Consider the following 21507-nt stretch of genomic DNA (forward strand, 5'->3'; position numbering starts at 1 on the left):
ATGTATTTTCATTTGTAACTTTGAGTATATGTATGTTCCTTTTTAATATGTTATATACTTTTTTCCTATTGTATACTCATATCAATATATTATTATTTTAGTCTCATGACTGGGTGTACTTTGTTTGAGATGTACTTGAGATGATAGTTCTGCTTATTTGTTTTTTCATTATGATTTTCATTGTATGTTCATTTGTAATACCCATTGCGTGTATTTTTTTGCATGTTTCATTTTTATGTTATGTTTAAATGTAAGCGCCCTATATTTGTATAATCTTTTTGGGGGTACTTTGTGGCTGTAGCTGTTTGTCCCTAACAAACATTTAAACATTATTATTATTATTATTATTATTATTATTATTATTATTATTATTATTATTATTATTATTATTATTATTATTATCATCATCATCTAGTTCAAAACTTGTTTCTCTCATGGAAATTCACATTTTTATCAGACAAAACTCAGAATGAAATTAGGCACCTGTCTACTTAAACAATCTGAACAAAGAACTTGATTCGATATTAAATTACTCTATAATATTTTGACTGGCAAATCACCATTAATTGAGACTGTTAGTCTTGGTGTCTCCAACACGTTAATAAGAAATTTTAGAATTTTAAAATATAATCGTATTTAATGACGCTCCGATATATAAATGTTTGTCAAATGCCAACAATTATTTTATTTTATTGACGTCTTTATTTCTGATTTCCCTTCTATTCAAACGAAGTCTATAACCTACCAGTTATCAAACTGTTTTGCATGTTTTAATTACACTGGTTCCTATTTATCTTATTATCATTGTCGTTGCATGATTGTGTCTTTTATAATTTGATTGTAATTTCAGTAATGTTTTACTTAACACGTGTTATTATGTTATTTTAATGTGTTTTTATTTTATTATTTTTGTTATTTTTGTACTATACTTGGGAATTATAATTGGACCGAGAATCTGTAACTTCCTGATACCAATAAAAAGAAATATTTTATGAATTCAGAAAATGAATGCTTTGTAGCAGGTGCATTAATAAATAGGGTAGCCGGAACATAAGTGTAAAATTGAACTTATCGTTCATTTTTATTTATTTATTTTTAAAACTGAGGAGATATATGTTCGATCGAATTTTGGATACTTTTCTATTCCAAAAGCAAAGAATGGAAAGTAATGTAATTCCGATATACAGGGTAGCCAAAAAGTAGGTATACAGTCCTACAAAGTATGACATTTCAGTTTATTAAGATAATTAACTTATTTGCTTCTGTCTGTTCCAAGCTTAAGATATGAGTGAAGAGACATTAAGAACAAATAATAAAGAAACTAAGCCACTACCTGAATGGATAACAAAAAGAAAATATTATAAAATGTCATGAGCCGGTCAGTACGGAACTGTATACCTACTTTTGGGCTACCCTGTAATTAGGAGTATTGTGTCTGCACCTGTTCAACTTCAAGGGGAAAAAAAAAAACTTAACTGAAGATTATATATATATATATAAAGCAAATCTTTTAAAAAGCGTTATGAATTCTGTTTTTGCGTAGATAAATAGTTAAATAGGCAATACATTTCTCTCAGAACTTATTATTTTCTGCTTCTTGACAAAACATATTACTGATGATGAAAAAAGACATGAAATTATAAACTTCAATATTTATAGGTTGCTGGGATGTTGGTTAAGTGAGGCGCAAAATTCAAATAATATGAGAAAACATAATAACGAAAAATCTACAGAGACGGAAGCAGAATTCTATCAGATATTCCAGTTTTCCCAGTCATTTCCCATAATTTAAAACTCCTTCGACTTTATAACTTTCGAAACTAACATTTTCTTAATGAATTTGGAAGAAACTTACTAAACTTCTTACAAGTTGCAAGTTAGTACTCAGAAAAAGAAATTAAGAAGAGAGTACGAGGCCACATGAGACTGTAAAAGTAAATATGGATGTGACTAAAGGAGCATACAGGTACTTGTAACGTATGTTTGAAACGAACACTAAAACGAGAATGAAAAAAAAAAATGATTATAAGAATAAAGATACATCTATTTTAGTTTTGTATAAACATTTACAGTAGAACCCGTGTAATCCGTCTCCTTTGGGACTGGAAATATGGGAGGAACGCAGAAAAGGTCAAATTATCAAAAAATACAGAAAAATATGGATTTTCAGCACTACACCAACGAACAGTAAGCTCTAAAAACTCCACAGTACAGTACAGTACAGAAAACACGCATAACTTAAGAAATGATACAAGAGATGACGAAGCACTAAAGGGAACAAGGGGTAACAGTAAGTAAACAACGATGCCGCGACGGTAGTAAACGACAATGGGCCTCGTGAGTCACCGACGAGTCCGGACAAGTTCGCCTCGAGCACGATCAACTGGAGTGGTGGACCAGCCGAGTACGGACGAGAGGGGTTCTACTGTATTTGAGCACTGAAAGTATCCACACATTATACAAACCTAAATACATGTAGAAAGACCTATCACTAACAGACATTTTCATAGAGATATGTTTAAGATTTTTCTGTTTGTCTATCTTGACGAACACACTTGAAATTATGCTGCCTATTTTTCGGAAACCCTGTATATAAAAAATTGAATTACCACAAATGAGAAAACAATCCCATATTATTTATATAAGGATGCCCACAGGATTTTTTTAAAGAGGTGGAGGAGAGGGGCAGTCGCGAATACACACACATGTTTATCCACGAGTACACATATATAAAATTTCATGTAAAGCAATGAGATGTGAACATGTAATCATATTCCATAACTAATTAGCCACAATAAACCTATTATAGTACCATCTGTTAAATATATCAAATACTATACTGAATGCCTAAGTAAATCTGTTTTGACACACATTTCGAAAAATTGAACCCGCTGAAAATTCAGCTTCCCTCCTCCCATTGTGGGCAACTATGCACCTTAGAAAAGTACACTGTAAGCGCTTTCGCTAAATAATTCATCAAATAGGAAGGGATACTATTTGAATCAGAACATTACAACAGACACAACAGCACTTTCTACTTTCAAATGGAATAAATTCTGTAACAACAATTGCAGCAAATGTTCTCAACGAGGGAGTTAAAGCCTCCATAGCGTTTTTAAAATTATACCACAGAATTTAAAATTATACTAATTGTTTTAATAGTCGTAACTAGAGCTCTGATATTGGGTTAATGCGACTGGAGTATCAGATTTTACGCCTAATGGAAAACTGCCCTCTGTAACAACCAATGTAGACGAGATCACGTGTACGACATCACAAACTATGTACATGTTTAGAAAACATGCTGAGGTGACCAGTTAGTCAGGAAGCAGTGTCTTGTTAAACAGGACCATGTCGAGGTACATCAAGAACACACAATTTCGACTGATTTTTCTTTAAGAGTTCATATTGGAATATTGTGAACATCTAGTTGTAATAAGTAATAATAAATGATACATTCGGACGAGAAGTGATGAATGAAAAAAACAAACGCTATTGTTAAGCTCCTCAGGAACACCATAGAAGCGGATTCTCGGAAATGTGTCCGTACAATTGGAGGCGAGTTAGGCATTCACTATAGCATTGTCGTGCAGCGCAATCGGTAAGGTAAAAAAGTTGAACTCATAGGTCCACACGGATTTACACAAATCACAAATCGCAGTGCACTTCTTTGAGTGTACCGAATAAACCAGAAATGTTCCTTGCACTGTCATTTCGGATGAAAGTTGATTTGCTATGACAGCTCTACACAATCAAAAGTGGTTGGAGTGTGACCAATGGCCAGAAGAGTTTCCAATATCTCCCATCCACCTACAGAAGATTCGCTGGAATAGTGGTCTATCGTGATGGTGATCCATTATGTCTTTCTCTGACTACGCGAAACTATCCCTGCATATAGTTACAACGTTGAACTCCATGAAATGCACCCCGCAAACTTGTCCTGCGCATTATTCAGTCATGATCAACAGACTTGGTGTTCTCACGCTGCATGACTATGTACACCTATCTATCTCTGAAAGGGCTACAGACTCTCCAAGTTGCAGTATGAAGCTCTTCCTCACTCACCATGGTTTTCTCTACCGACTTACCATCTCTTTTGGGTAACCACAGTCTCCTCTACCGACTTACCCCTCTTTTGACTCATCACCGTCTCTGCAGAAAATCCAACCGTTAGCTGAGCGACAGCAAAAGTATACAGATAGAGCTGGAGACTTCCTTGACTAATCAGGCACTTTAGTTTTCATTGTTAGCCTTTATGAGTAGCATACGTCAGTTGGACATTTCAATCGCACTAACCCAACTTTACTGATCATACACGAAGTTTCATGTTTGTCTTAGAAACTCTAGATTATAATTACAGCTTAGTACTTTTTTATGCGTGACGGGAGAATAAACCAAATAAAACAGGAAGTAATGGCTTCAGAACACCAACTGTCCTTTTTCCCCCCACACAAAACATGTAAATTCCTAGCTCTAACAATAATAATAATAGCACTATATATTTAATATATATACGTACCTTAAGCTTAGGTAATTTATGACATAATTGGACAACTCTTTGCGTTCCGCGCAAATTAATGGTAACCGTCGGCCTCAACGATGCCTCGAAATCTAAAGTGGCTGCCGAATGGAAAACGATGTTTACATTATTTACAAGCTTTGATAAGTCTTCGGCACTGATAGCTAAATTCTCCTCTGCAACATCTCCACTAATGGGTATTACCTTCTTCAGAGCATCAGGGTTCTGTTGCCTTACAATATTATATACCTGCCAAGAAAGAAAAATTCCAGCAATAATGCTTATAACTAGGTTGGAAATTACAAGCTGTCATATCTTGAAGGAACACAATATGTACTTCTTGCAATCGAAAAGGAGCTGAGAGCACTGTAAAACAAGTATATATTACAAAATTTACATTCAAAGAAACAATTCTAGTGCGAAGTTACTATCTGTTTCGTCCTACCTCTAAACGGAGATAAACAAAATTATTCTATCATTTCGTTGTTCTAAGCTATGACTGGCTAGTGATGCATCATACCCTCTCGCACAAGGAGAAGCAAGTATACACGTCTTTTTGACAATCTTGTACCGTTCGGAGTACTTGCAGCAAGGGAAAAAACAAGAACCTCGAAGGATTAAAAGATTCTTTGAATTTCGTTAGCAAGCAGAACTTGTTAAATATATTTAGCACAAGCTGCTTTTCACCACTACGTAAACGTTTAATCTATATTTAACCACAACAGTCGCGGAACCCAGGATTCATGTCAGCCATCTTCCCGACTTCAAAGCAGAACACACATTTATAGTTGAATTGGCGCTATAATCACTGCGCATACTTAAACGTAATATCTCTATTACTTCGTCACACATACACTCGACTGCAGTATTACGTATTACATAATATGTACTGTATTTTTTGTTTCTTATAGTGCTTATATAGCCTTGACGTGAAATATTGTGCGAAAGAATACAAGCATCAATGGCTTTGTTATCGCAGTTTAAGAGGTAAGGCAGAACAGATAAGAGTGCAACAGACTGCAATATTGGTAAATTATCTCCATATTGGCAAGTCCTAATCGGCAATCCGTAGAAAACAAATTATGCGAGCCACCGCACAAAACTTTCTCGCTCCAATTTCTTAAATGAAATCATGTAATACTGAAATTATTACTAAAAACATTTATTTACGAAATATTAACAAAATTACAAGAAAATTTCAGAAAACTTCATTCAAAGAAAGCAACCTCCAAGAGCATCCTATTTCTTTCTTTCATTTCATGAGAAATGACTATGCAATAATAAAGGAATGTTAATGATATTTATGTGATACGAACAAAATCACCTTAACATTGAGTCTACTTGACAACGTAGTGGAAAAAACTCAGAAAACTACCCAATGTGGACATTTCCATGAGAAATAACTAACGCCACGTGTAGACTTTTTGATAAAATTTGTATGTATGAAATGTGACCGAACTCGCCACAGATGTTTGAAAAAAATTGTCCGATTAAAACTCACTCCCTAGAGTAAACTGCCCCTTGTGACTTTCTTTCTTTCTTTCTTTCTTTTTTTTTTTTTTCATAAGAAGTAGTTTATTCCATATTGCAGGGTTGTTAATGAAACATTTATCTAGGAAATATGAGCAAAATCGCCAGTTTTTTGAGAAACTCGTCCGAAAATAACACTCTTAAGAGTAAACTATGCTTTGCGTATCTTTTCTAGGAACTTATCCTACATTGTACTGTTATTAACAATGTATGTTTCAAATATGAACAAAATCACTTAAAATAGTCCGAAAAGAACTCACTCCTGAGAACAAACTACACCTGGTGAATTTCTCCTCAGAAAAATGACTTATACGATGATATAGGGTTGTTAATGAAATATTGACAAAAGAAATGCTTAGGAAAAAATGGCAATTTTTAATTATTATTTTCACCCTTCAATAAACTACCCTTATTTTTGAGGGCAGGAAGAAAATTCGAAAAGCCTATAGTATCTTACGAAAACAAGGTACGTTATATAAAATGAGTTTTCAACAAACCAAAATAATCACACGCCTTTTGTGTCAAAATTATTATTATTATTCCTCCCCCACAAAAAACTATGAATTTATGTTTTGGTTCTGTGTCATTAACTGATCCTTCAAATCAAACCATTATTAATTAAAAAGGTATTGCAGCCCAAGAATAAAATTAACAGACATACTTTAATTTCAAGTCTATCTCTAAGATCGTATGAGGATTGAGAGACCACTAAATCGTTTTAATTTCAAGTTTAACAAGTAGAATTCAGAACAAAGGAATATATATATATATATATATATATATATATATATATATATATATATATATATATATATATACAGGGAATTTTAAAACAACACCGACAACGTTTGGGAGGCGATTTCTGACACCAAGATAAGACAAAAAATATAAACCAACGTGGGTGCACAAATGCTTCCTTTCGGAGTTATAGGCTGCCGAAAACAAGAGAAAAATGAACTTTAAATGTCCATAGCTCCAAAACTATGAGACCTAATATGTGTGCTATCCAAAAATGCATGTTCAGAATCCTACGGAACTCATGCTATAATTTTTATAGAGGGAGTTTTGCTACAGGCATGTAAGTTTAGGTACTCACCAACTACTTCTTTAAAAATTGTTGTGGAAGTACCGTAGATTCTGAAATATGGATATTTGGACAGGGTACATACTAGTTCCTAAATAAAGTCTTAACCCGAGGACGGTAGGTCCAATAGTATTGAAGCTGTGGATAATTACAGTTAATTTTTTCATGTTTTCGGCAGCCTATAACTCCGAAAGGAAGCATTTGTGCACCCAGGTTGGTCTATACTTTCCGTCTTATTTTGGTGTCGGGAATCACCTCAAAAACGTTGTCGGTGTTGTTTTGAAACACCCTACATATTATATACAATTTCCAGAATCCATTATAACATTTTGTAAAGAGTTTGCAACCTAAAAAGTCCCCTGTCTTCCAAGTATACGATACTATCCTCAACTTTGTTAGTGTTATTCTAGGATGGACTCCAAAAACTTCTAAAGTAGAAACACATCATTGACGTTCAGTGTATTTAATCCTAGTTAATTTGAATTTATAATGACACAGTATTTATATTTACAGAGAGTCCAAGTCTTACCTTACCAATAATAATAATAATAATAATAATAATAATAATAATAATAATAATAATAATGCTATACTTACAGGATTTTTAAGAAGCTCTTCAACCCTAGTTTGAATATCTTTTCCTTTCTTCGGTCTTACAAGAACATAAATATTTGTAATGCCAGGACAAGATCTGAGTAATTTCTCGATAATGGCCATCCCCAGGAAGCCTGTAGCTCCCGTAAGGAATATTGTAGACTTGTCATAGAACTGTTGTATAGGACTTAAGTCGGCACTCATCTTGGCTTTGGTGTTTGGAAGTCTTGTCAGTCAAAATATTACTTCATACGGGAACACCTATAAAACAATAATAAAATATATTTAAAATCTTGCTACTAATAATCTTGCAGTTTCATTATTATGATATTTTTATTTTATAGTTATATTTTTACACACAGAATTTATATAAACAAATGAATTCTGTAGTGATAATACAATCATATTCGATTTTGTGATTAACAGGATATTTAGAGCTTCAAATCTTTGCTAGTTTCTTTCTAAGACTTTAACGTTCATTTTTCATTATCGATCTATATGATACCTGCACTGATATTAAAAACAACTAAAGATGATCAACTCCTGTCCATTACTTAACGACGAGGAACTCAATCTTACAGTTATATGGGGTGTGTCTGGAGCCTTCATTTATTTTGAAAGTGATATAGCTTGAAAATGGCTAATTTTATTTGAATGAAACTGTAATTTGAAAGATTGTTCGCACATACACTTCAGAAACAGGGAGTGTTCGCCTACAGTTTGAAAGAGGGAATGTTCAAGTTCCGTTTGGTTGGCAGGTGATGTCCCTAGTGTGCAGGAACGATGCATGCTAGTGAAACGCCAACTATTACAAATAGCTAACTCCCGTCAGTTTTCAAGATACATGAAAAGTTCGACTATCAATTTGATATGTCCGTGAAGCCAGAGGTTGTCACATTGAACTGAAAACTTGATGTAACAATTATTTTGCATTTTTTAAAGCCATAACACTTTGAAATCGGATGTTATACGTATATTCTTGAATATTCTCTTGAACTGAAGGAGTTTCATTCAAATACGAGTAGTCATTTCCAAGTTATAAAACTTTCAAATAAGACGAAGACTTTAGACATACCCTGTACATCGATTTAGCAATTCCAGTCCTACTCGACTATATTGAATTGCTAAGCGATCGAGAATGTACACATACAAATTCACTAACACACTGTGAAATCAAATGTTCCTGGCCACCATCAGCGTGTTGCACAAGAGCAAAATTCTAGAAGTGACTGCTTCGTAAGAGTGGTACATTTAATATGTTTCACAAATAAATATAACTGTATCGTATTAGAACTCTTACGTTTTATTTACACATTAATTAACTCGGAAGAGTTAATTTCTTCTACCTACAAAAGAGTATATAATTTTATTCTACAATTATAACTTCAATAGTTTCTGAAGTAGGAACTATTTTTTTTTTAAAATAAGAGCATGTTTTATGTAATTTCTTTATGTAAAAAAATATGCACGGATGTACTTCTTCAGAATTACGTTTTTCTAAAGGCAAAATTAACACATTGGATTCTGAATAAGTACACTACTCAGGTCAATGCACCTCTTTCTTACTGTATGCTATAAAGTGTTCTGTTCAACTTTCATTTTACTTATATAAACTTACTAACACTTTAGTACTCTTCACGGAAATTGGACATCCATTTTTTGTATCGGCATTATCATATCAAATAAAAGAAGATATAGCAATTTGAAAGCTTTCCGTGCATTGCCATTTAATAGGTAACTGAACACAGAAATCCTTTAACCACGGAAGTTAGCTCACCTACATATTTAATTCTAATATTGTTAGTATATATAGTACACTGCAGAATTTTAGAGTATATTATTCAAAGTGAGGTGAGGTGAGGTGATTTTAGTTTAGCGTCTCTTTGCAGCAGCGAGGCTATATGAGACGTGGACCTACTGATTAACGTGGAATCCGAACCACATGAGCTCCCGCCGGGAATCGAACCCGGGTCTCCCACGCCAAAGGCGCGTACGCTAACCGCTTAGCCACGAGGGAGCTCGTATATTATTCAAAGTGTTTCAAAACAACACCGACAACGGTTAAGAGGTGATTCCTGACACCAAAATAAGACAAAAAGTATAGACCAATCTCGGTGCTCAAATGCTTACTTTCAGAGTTATAGGCTGCCGAAAACATGAAAAAAAAAAAATTAAAAAGGTCCATAGCTCCTAAACTATGGGACCTACCGCAATCGGGTCAAGACTTCACTTGGGAACTAGTATGTCCCCTATCCAATTATCCAAGTTTCACAATCCAGTGGTACTTCCGCAAGAATTTTTTATAGAGGCAGTTGGTGAGTACTTCAAATTACATATCCGTAACTAAACTCTCTCCATAAAAATTGATTCGTGAGTACCCCAGGATTCTGAAACCTGTATTCTTGGATAGCGCACGTACATAGTTCCTAAGTGAACTCTTGACCCGACTATGGTAGATCCCATAGTTTTGGAGCTATGGATCTTCAAAGTTCTTTTTTTTTTTTTTTTTTTTTTTCATGTTTACGGCAGCCTATAACTTCGAAAGGAAGCATTTGTACACCTAGGTTGGTCTATACTTTTTGTGAAACACTATCTATCTATGGATCTATTTATCAGGGCCGGATTTTGGGGGTGCAAAGGTGCACGTCCTCCTCCCCCCATCTTCGTTGCAAATAAGAAGCTGGTAGTGAAAATAGCAACATTTTCGAAACTTTCTACCATCATGTTTCCGTTCGGGCTTAAAAGAAAGCAGAGCTTTGTAAAAGCAATAGTTCAAGTTGATTTTCTGAAGGTTGAAGGAAAAGGATTTAACTAACTAACTAACTAACTCTATGGCCTATGGAACCCGGAGGTTCAGTGCCGCGTTCACAAAAGCTCTCCACTGACTTCTATCCTTAGCTAACTGCATCCAGTTTCTACTTTGTATTCCTATCTCTGCGAGATCCATCTTAATATTGTCCTCCCATCTGCGCCTAGGTCTTCCTAATGGTCGTTTTCCTATGGGTCTACCAGTCAAGACTTTGAAAGCGTTTCTACTTTCTTCCATTCTAGCTACATGACCTGCCCACCTAAGCCTCCTAGACTTGACGACCCTAACAATGTTGGGCAAACCGTATAAACTATGCAGTTCCCCGCTATGAAGCTTCCGCCATTCCCCATTCTCGTTCCTCTTGGGTCCGAATATTCTTCTCAGGATCCCGTTCTCAAATACTTTCAGTCTATGTTCTTCCCTCAGAGTAAGCGACCATGTTTCACAACCATACAGAACAACAGGCATGATTATCGTTTTATATATTTTAAGCTTCAAATTCCTCGACAGAATTCGCGACGATAAGAGATTTTGAACCGAATAGTAACACGAATTCCACCAAGTAAAATATAACACTTGCCAAGTATGTAAGAAAACAGAAGGCAGGAGGACAAAAGAACATTTTTTGTCACATTTTTTGTCCTGCATTTCACTTGCGACCCTCTTTAAAACACTTTCCTCAGTTCTATGCATCAGTGTTGATAGGGACAAAGAATATTGTCACATGTCACTTTCAAGAGTCAGTATGATTAGTAATTTTGGTAGTTATTGGTGCACCCCTCCCTCAGACAATCCTGTATCCAGTCCTGCTATCTACCTATATTATATTATATTATATTATATATATATATATATATATATATATATATATATATATATATATATATATATATATATATATATATATAGTTGCAGTTCAAATCCAACCCATTCCACCTATAATTTTACCGGAAATGACACCATGTTCACCCGAGTCGCTTATATATACACACACCTTGGTACATACTCTAAATTTTCGAGTTTAATAGACATGTCTCTTGTGTGTGTGAAATTAAGAGTAACTCCTAAATATGTACTAACTGTCGGTATCAAATATAATAATGAACGGCAAGATTTTTAACTTGACTCGCGAGTAATGTATAGTTACATTCAGTTCTATCCATTACTTGTCTTGACACATATTTAGTCACGTGATTAGAACTATACTCCTCTTCCAAATCTGTATTTCCTTTTTCGCTTATAGAAGAAGTACCTAATTAAACGAATTCTGTCAAATCGAGAATTCGTGTTATATTGCTGTTAATAATAGCTTATGGTCACCTGCTAAGTTTGATTTACATTGTCCAGTTTAGTGCAAATTAAGACAATGGAATATTTACTCCATGTTGGATATTCTACTTTGTTGTGTTAAAGTTTACATCGTCCTCTATAGGGCAAGTTCATGAACCTGCTTCTTTCGTGAATCTTATGTACACTCATGTCCAAAATTGTTGTCGCATGTCTATAAATATGTTGTTGTAGCAATATAATTTGATAACGAATTCGCCCGGTATTTCTTATAATGTTAGTATATGCATAATCAGCAAAGACATGTATGTGGCGAATTTCACGTCAAAAGAGCAGAAAATAAGAACAATAAAACAAAAATAAAACTGTCTTCTCCATTTAGCAAAATTTTGTTTTACTCATTCTAATTTTCGTATTTGTAATTCTTTTACTACGAAATTTACCACACATATACATTCCCCGATTATATACATAGTGTCGTTATTAAAAGTACCCCGCAAAATCATTATCAAATTATATTCTTACAAGAAGACAGTTATAGATATGTGACAATCATTTTGGACATGAGTGTACTTAAATCTTCATCAGGTAGTATTTAATTTACTTATCTCCCTACAGAAAGATGTAATTTCAATCCCAATATACATACTGTCTCTTTTGGCCAATAACTGACATTCATTCATTTTGTACATTATCGGTCAGAGACCAGTACCTTGTCAAATAATATGAAGATATTTCAATATAATTGATATTACATTAATTTTACAAAGTATCACCCAAGTATTCATTAATATCATAATACATTTTGTTACATAAAAAACTGAACAGTCCATTTTTGAATTTCGGTATGGTTTTGATACCCTTTAAGTTAGTCGGGAGTTTATTGCACAACTTAGTGGACATGCGAAGGACACTTCTATTGGTGCACATATAGTTTTGATATGATGTAAATATGTTGTTCCTTTGTCGTGTGTTATATGAATGTACATCGTTAATATGAAGAAAACTACTTTCCTTTCTCTTTACATATATCCCACTATTGTATATGTACAGGCAAGGCACAGTTAAAATTTTATTTGATTGAAAGACCCTTTTACATGAGGCTCTTGGGATAGATTAAAAATAAATCTTATTGCCTTTTTCTGCAGACGAAAAATAGTAACACTGAAATAGCAAGTTCTCCAGAAAATTATTCCATAACTTAACAAAGATTGAAACTTACCATAGTACAACAGCAGCAAGATTTGTTTTGCCACAGAACCATGTAGTTTATAAATTACAAAACAGATACGGCTTACTTTGTTATTTAGATCAGTAATACACTCATCCCATGTAAGTCTATTGCTTACTGTAACTTCTAAAAATTTAGTAGACTTGGAAAAATCTACAAAGGTTGAATTTATCACAATGGGTGGTACTATTCGAGGTGTACATGAGTAGTGAAAATTTAGTGTTTGTTTTCTTTGCATTTATCATCAAGTGATTCTGAGATGCCCATTTTCTCAAACGATCCATATTTTGTCTTAATTTACTTTTAGTTCACCTCTATTGTCCGCTGTTACAAAGACATTTACATCATCAGCATACGGTACAATGTGTTGAGGGATACATGAATTGAACAAGATCATTTATTTACAATAAAAAAAGAATTGGCCCAAGAATTGAGTCTTGAGGAACACCAGCAGAAATAGCAGCAGTTTTGGACGAAAATGTGACTTGCTTATTGTCAATTATTCTTTATGTTTTTACTACATGTTTTCTGTTTACCAGGAACGAGGAAAACCATTCGTGTACTACACCTCTAATACCATATTTCTGACATCTTACAGAACCATTAGTGACACCAGAAACCAACTAGTCTCGAAGTGCTTGATCTGTGCAAGAAATGTAATTATGAACAGTAACTATTTCTAAAGCAGAGTAACGGAACTTAGAATATTTTGTTATTCGTTTTGCCGTAGAAAATGAAAGTGGTACTACCTCTTAGTTCGTTGGTTTGAACCATAATGCTGCTTCATACCTAGTTTCAATTTATTATACTTTTTCTGTAGAGGACATGGTCAATCAACATTTATCACGCAATTTGCCATAACCTTGCGCACCTAGTATTGTTATCAAGGTCAAGATTTCCCTTTCTTCCGGAATTAGCGCTGCCAGACACAGGTGTTCGAACAGTTTCAGATATAATTGAACTTCGCCTTCAATATTGCTCAAACACTGATTAAGTTGGACATCTCGCATAATTTTAGTTGAAAATCTGAGCCAACCTTCTTCGTCATAAAAAAAAAAGCCGGTAACACTATGAAAAAATAGAGCTGCTCTCTTCAGTTTTCTAAGTTACTTTAATCCAAACTCTTTCAGCATTGTTATTAATCAAGGTCAACCACACCATTAACTTGACCTATAATAAGATATCTAAGTATAATTCCTTGAGTACATCTTCGCACATTAAGACTTCAGGTTATCAATTATAACAAAATACAGTATTTCATGCAAAGTAACACACCTTCATTACCTCATTCAAAGGTATAATTCTTTATCGCGGTGCAGATCTAGGTTCCGACATGAAAATCCTGTATATTAAAGACCAGTTAAACATATTCTTATAATTTTTCTTTTATTATAAGAAATTCTTTATATTAGGATAGCGCTAGTGGGTCTTACAAGGTTGCAAAGTTAGTACGTACGTCTATTAAGGGTTAACATAGGGAGTTGTTAGTTTTTGATGAACTGCTATCCAGTTATAACTATTTCAAAGGATATTATTTGTTTTTTCTTCATTTTAACATTAAAAAAAACAACTCAAAATTCTAGATTTTGTCATTTGGTGTGAAATGTTGTTTTAAAACGTTTGCGAATGATTCACTTTAGTTGACATTACTTTCTTTACATTAAATTCAGCTTTTTCATGTATTATTTTCTTTCTTTAGAAATTATATTTTTTAACTAGATTTGCCTCATACTAATACGTTTTGACATTTGTTTGACCACACTATAGGTTTAGCATATATATCTCTTACTTGAGTGTTTTCCTTTCGTCAGCGATTTTTTTTAATGTACTTTGGAGACAACCTCACATCACATCACATTATCAATAGTGTTTTTAATATTGTGTTGTAATTATTATTATTGTGCTTGTTTTGTAGGATCTCGAATTGTAATATAAAATATATATGTCAAATTCTTGCCAGTTATTGTTACTGGCTACATGTTGTACTTTCGATTTCAAAATTTTTGTATCGTTATTTATAACGATCGGCATTTCAAAACTTGCGATTTCAGTTAATGAAATCTATTAAGGTGGATCACTAGGTGTTCTCGGTGCTATGCTAATCGCTGCTTGAATAGTGCGGCATTGCCAGATAGTGTCGAGTGTTTATTGATGCCAGATAATAAAGGAAGTAACCATGGAATTCTGCTTGGATACTTACTGGAGAAATTAGTTTTCGACCCTTACAGTAATTCACAGCTAAGTTCTTCTCGAACTGCAACGCTAGAATCCAGGAATTAACGTAAAAATTTGGCAACAACGCATTATGGCGTTCTGCGCAAGTTTCTTCTCAAAATCTATTTCCTTAAATGTAAATTAATATTTAAATAAAATGTGAAACATAACACGAAAAACGGTCAACCAATATATCTATTTCGTAATAAGATCGTTACTTTAAAGTACTTTACACATTCAACCAAACATTTCATAAAATTGAGCACTTCTAGTAAGATCTAACAGAAAGTGCCATCTTGTGTGCTCCTTCTAAAACGAATCAAATATTTTCTTTTAATTGTTACCTCTTACGATATCAGAAGATACAACCAAATGAATCAGTGTCTTGTGTTGTAGCTGAAACATAACTTTATCTTATAGTACAATATTTATAATATGTAACGTTTCATTGTGGAGTAGTTAAGGGAATGAGCTAAATTATGCACTGACTTCCGGGTAGTGATCCACCTTAAAGAGACACCATGAATAAATGAAATATTGAGATTGAACTAAGTAATGTCTAGTGCACCTTTTTTTAAGTTATATGAGATTCGTGTTGGTATGCCATCGTTAACCAATACGTACACATTGTTAGAAATGGCTTTGACTAAATTGTGAACAGCTTTTGATTGTGTTGCAGTCTTCTTGAAAGTCTATGATCTTATCATGAAATAAATTAAGCCAAAATTTCGTTTCTGGAATAGTTCGCGAAGGTAAAATATTAACAATTATACTTTATTAATTTCCACCGCTAAAGATTTGTGTATTGTATGGCAATCATTTATACAAGAAATTTAAATTAATATTAAACAATTACGTAATACATAAGATTTTTCGTCAAATTATATATATAATTACGAACTCCTATACCACTATAGCGATATTCTCTAGTTGTGTTCAATAATTTTATATCCTATAATTTTAATTTGAAATCTAGATTTGGATCATGTTTGCTGAAGCATAAGTAAATGAGATTTAAAGATGTATATTAAATTATGTATAACATAATCCTTCTCTCTTGCACTTTGCATGTTCCATTGCACCATTGCCGCCTTATTTTCAGATAAAAGATTGTTTTTTTTTGTAGAAACATATTTCAAACGTGTTAGTGAGAAAATCAATATTAAGAGATAATATCGCTAGGTTTTGTATTTGTTTGATGACTGAGTCATTTTACAGAAATGTAATTGTTACTCAATTGTTGGTTAGTTTAAATACACTTTCTAGGCTCCCAAGCGTCGCGTCGGTCTGAAATTGGTGTTATTACAAGATTACATTTGAACTAATAGTGTGAATTTTCCGTCATTCCCCGATCTCTACCTTTCTATGTATTTTGGCTGTTCTTCGGAGTTTGTTATCCGATTCTTACCTTTTTCAGTTAAAGTTTAATCTATTATTCGACTTGTTTTTATTAAATTTTTGCGTTATTTCTAAGTGAGACGAATTTGAATAGGTTGAGGTTGATGGGAAATTCAGAGGATTGGCGCATTATTACTTGAAGGAGGTTGTGAAAAAGAAAGAATCATTTAACCCTCTCCCTTTTTCCTCCGTGGAGGTATCTCAGTCACAATCTGAAAAGATGGGGTTTTGTAGCCATGGTTAGAATTACCAAGTTGTTTGTCTTAAGTACGTGTTTCAAACTGTGTGGAATTCTGAATTTTAGATAGAGTTAATTATTTCACTGTATAGTAGATTATTATTAATAATAATATTAATATTATTACTACGTTTTTTTTGCAATTAAGCCATTGGCTTCATTGAATGCTAGGTGCTGATTTGCTGCTTTTTGTTTGCTTGTTTGTTTGTTTTCTTTCCATACATTGTAAAAAATCGGCTATATCGTTTAGCTAACAGTATAACCATTCTGTAGCATTTTTATAAGTATTAATATCATGCTGCTGTCTACACATCTTACGCAATTTAAGGCCAGACTTACAATGTATGGCCGTATTGTAAACATTCATCTATAGATTTGCGTACTGCCGGTATATAAGCTATAACTTGTGGTAGTAAAGTTTCACCTCCGTGGGTAACTGTTGAGAATTAAATATTAAGGTGATTGTTTCAGTGGGTTGTTTTTCGTTATCGTCTGCATTACGTAATATTCTAATGTAGATGTAACTTACAGATCGTATAAAATTTTATCAGTTGAAATGTCCGTTTCTACTCCTTTAATTACTTTAGAAGTGTATATTACGTAATGCGAGATGAAGAACGACAAATCCTGTTGTTTTAAGATAGGATGACTTAATTATTTGCTTCATTACCGGTTGCAAAACATACTTTAAGTTTTTACCTATCGTTTCTAATCTTTTATTACCTAGGACTTCAGTAAGAAAAGTTTTCTACTTATTGGCATTACGCGTTTTTTACTAATACCATCTTTGTTAACCTTAAGCAATACAAAATAAGACGTTTCACGTTAATCACTATATTTATTTATTGCAATATCGGAGTGTTATTATTATTATTATTATTATTATTATTATTATTATTATTATTATTATTATTATTATTATTATATTCAATAGAAATTGTCCCATTTATTATTTATTATGAGAAATTTTTGATGTGGTTGAATTGACTCCTATATTCATTTTGTAAATGAAATTAAATCTTTGAGTTTTACGTCCACGGTTATGCCGGTTAGGCTAAAAGAGGCGGTGATGATGAGTAATGAATGAAATGGTGGAATTAAGAAAGTGGGAGGAAACGGAACCTCGAGGAAACCCACGCACACGGTGTTTGTCCACCACAAAGTATATTCATTTTGTGTTTGATTTGATTGAATTTACATTTTCATACCATTCTCAGCCATATCCTCATTGTTTGATCCAAGATAATCAGTTCTAGAATGATCTGCCATATTTTATTTTTTATTGTTAATTATTTACCAAAAGTCGTTTAAAAACTTATGCTAAACACAAACTTAAAGGGCGGTATTCAGAGAGAATTCGTTAATCAAAAGTTAGTCACTGACTAGTTACTGGCATACTAGCTCTTTACTAAGGAAGGTGCACTTTTTAGGAATTCAGTCTACTTCGAGTACAACTAAAAATTGTTTTGTTTATGATTAACTACTATAACCTCAATGCATCGGGTGAGAAAAATAAATGTGGCAACTACGGAAAAGTAGATGTGCGCATGCGTAGTCTGTAAAAATGAAAATACATGAAATCCGAAATGTTGTGTTGCACAAGCTTGCTAAACCGTGGCTTAAAGATTAGCCTCTGCTCTATATTAATTAGTCACGTGTGATTAACTTCGTCAACTACTACGTCCTAATCAGAGATACTGAATAAACTTTTGATAACCATCCGTTAGTCAAACCTGTAGTTACGGCATTAATCAGGCGTGAAAACGACTCTGCATAAGGCCCAGTCAGTCTAAAGTAAAATAAAAATATTTATCTCATCCGAAACGAAACTGCAGTTTCAGTGTAAGTGAGGTCTGCAATGAAGATATATTATTTTAGTCCTGTCACTAAGATATTATATACACTTTCGTTTTAAACGTTTTTATTCCTTAATCATCAGGCGTTTAGTTCTCACTATAGAGAAAAACGTCAACAGACAGCGATAAGTACTTTCCTGGAAATTGATTAAGCGTCTCAAGATATACATGAAAAAATGAAATGAAATTTTTGAGTTTTACGTCCCACGGTTATGCCGGTTAGGCTAAAGGAGACAGTGATGATGAGAGATGAATGAAATGGTGGAATGAAGAAAGTGGGAGGAAACGGGAGAACCCGAGAAAACCCACGCACACGGTGTTTGTCCACCACAAAGTTCACTTGGCGGGAGCGGGGTTTGAACCCGAGATCCCAAGCACCAGAGGTGAACGCTCTACCACTGAGCCACAGCGGCCAAGATATACATGGCATTCCCATCCTTAACCCTCTACTAAAATCGGAAGTAATATAAATCCACTACAACTTAAAGTTTCTATATTGATTACATAGAACAAAAACTATAAACGATAGCGAGAAGCAGTTTTTAAATCTATTTGGAGTTCTAAAAATAGTACCATTTTCTCTTCTACCCTCTATTCAAGCTGGAAGAAGTGGTAAATACCAACATTTCCAGTTTCAATATTAACTTAGAAAATATCGCACCATAGGAGTGAAACTCTTTCAGATGATGTACACGTGAAATTGCTGCATATCTTGAGCAATAGTTTCTGTTGAAAAAGAACATATTATATATTATATCATTTACACTTTGGACCCCTTAAAAACTAAAAATATTCAGTTTTGGCAATTTTCCTGTGGGTTAGTCCCGGAAGGATACCATCATGCCAAATTTAATCATTCTAATCCTGTCGGAAGTACTTGAACATTTTGGGATGTAGAAGATGTCCGTATAAATAACATGGGAAAGATTTTACAATTGCCCACAAAACCCCACTCAAGTTAGATTTTTTTTCTTATTTCTGTGGTTGTTAAATAATTCTATAGAAAACGTACGAGCATATCGAATTTAAGGTCCTTATTCCAATCACAAGTACCTGAAACTTGACATTATAGGTCAAAAAAAGGCCCATTTAAATAACATGGGGAATTTCTTTATCCCCCTTTTAGACCCTTAAAAATTAAAAATATTCACTTCTGACAATTTTCCTGTGGGTTAGTTTCAAAAAGCTACAATCACGCCAAATTTGGACTTTGCACGTCAGCTGTAAGTACCCGTTATTTTACGTCAGTTCATGAAGTTTCATATATAGTTAGGATAGGATATATGTATATTGAAATACCACATATACATTGAAATTGAAATAAACATATTATAAAGATATTTTTACATAATTTATTAATTTTATATATATGGTAAATGGAAAATTTAAGAAAAAAAACTATTTCCACTTCAATGTATATTGTTTAGTGTTGGTAAAATGAAAACGTAGTGAAATAAAAAGTTGAATGTTTTATCTTTATGATTGAATTTCTATCTCGCATTTTAAACGAAACGATATCAAATAAAAAACGAAGTCCTAAAGCACAGTCACCACAAAAGACTACGCAAAAGTCAGAAACAAGTTGTTTCACTTCGCTGAACATTGTTTTCTTGAGTGACGTAACGATATGCGATAACAAGTGGGAAATACATTTTTTCTTTCGTATTTCAAAAAAAAGAAGAAAAAGAAGAAGAGGAGGGGAAAAAAGAAAACACGCGTGCATGTTGTTTTATTATTTATGTTGCTTCGTATTAATTACAGTGTGTCGTAATCAATGTGCTGTGTGTCGTCGATATTTTCAGAAAGTTTTGTTTTCTTTCTTTTGCTTTTTGCCTCTACAGTGTTTCCACATGATATGCCCAAGAAGTATGGTTCTGTATAACTGGAAATCATTACCGCCCGAAGGGGAGGGCAGGGTAGGACTCGAGCCCCCTCCTGGCTCAAGAAATTTATTAAATGTCTTAAGATTTTCTTAATACAAATAAAAAATACCAAACGTAATATAGCAACCAGGTATTTGAGCCCCCCCTAGAAAATTTTCTTCGGGCGCCCATGCTGGAAATCCTTCGTATATGATGCTGATTATTATCATGTTGCAGTAATTTAACTAGGATGAATGGTGTAAACAGGACAATAGAGGAGATCATTTATACTAGCACCATGAAAGAGTTTCTAAAGACAATAATTCCAAACCGTCTACAAAAAATGGGTTATCGTATTAAATTATATTGTCTTTATGGCAAGAGATATGGTTCTTAGTATATCACTGTTCATTAATTATTATCTGAATGTCCCATAGGTTGCTTGTGTCCAGTTAATATTTAATGTGTCATAAATGCTCCATTTATTCATACGGTCTTCCACTCCATCTTGCCCCAGGTAGAATAGATATTTTGTGTGTTTGCCATTTTATTATTAAATCCACTCACTTGGGAATAACTATAGAGTTCACAAAAACGTTCGAAGTGAGGTTCCTAATGCACATCTTTTTAACTATCATATGTTTAGTTGCTGCTAGGCCAATGCGAAGTTCAGATTTTGATTGTTTTGTGTCAGCACACATCCGGAATAAGATGTGCACAAATAGCTACTAAGCTCTGTGTGGACGCTAGTACAGGAGGGATCTGTTATTCGATTTTTGTCGGCAAAATGGGCAGAACCCGTTCAAATTCGCCCAGAATACTATGCGGATGAATAACAAAGACGAATTCCTTAAGAGAACGCCAAAGGAAGTCCTTTCCTTCTGG

At 33.7% G+C, this 21507-nt stretch overlaps 1 protein-coding gene across 3 annotated transcripts in view; it reads right to left on the reverse strand.

Annotated features, from left to right (window-relative positions):
• Positions 1 to 21507, reverse strand: part of LOC145662458 (putative fatty acyl-CoA reductase CG8306) — a 259750-nt gene that overhangs the window by 30124 nt on the left and 208119 nt on the right. For all 3 annotated transcript variants that reach the window (XM_081728055.1, XM_081728056.1, XM_081728054.1), the window contains 2 exons: positions 7731 to 7988; positions 4520 to 4768 (listed from right to left, as the gene is read on the reverse strand). In XM_081728055.1, coding sequence (XP_081584181.1) covers positions 4520 to 4768; positions 7731 to 7931 — 450 coding nt within the window. In that variant the 5' untranslated portion in view covers positions 7932 to 7988. The remainder of the gene's footprint in view (positions 1 to 4519; positions 4769 to 7730; positions 7989 to 21507) is intronic.

This window comes from Thermobia domestica, chromosome 10, assembly GCF_964235325.1.
Source record: "Thermobia domestica chromosome 10, izTheDome1.hap1.1, whole genome shotgun sequence".
In the NCBI taxonomy this organism is placed as follows: domain Eukaryota; kingdom Metazoa; phylum Arthropoda; class Insecta; order Zygentoma; family Lepismatidae; genus Thermobia; species Thermobia domestica.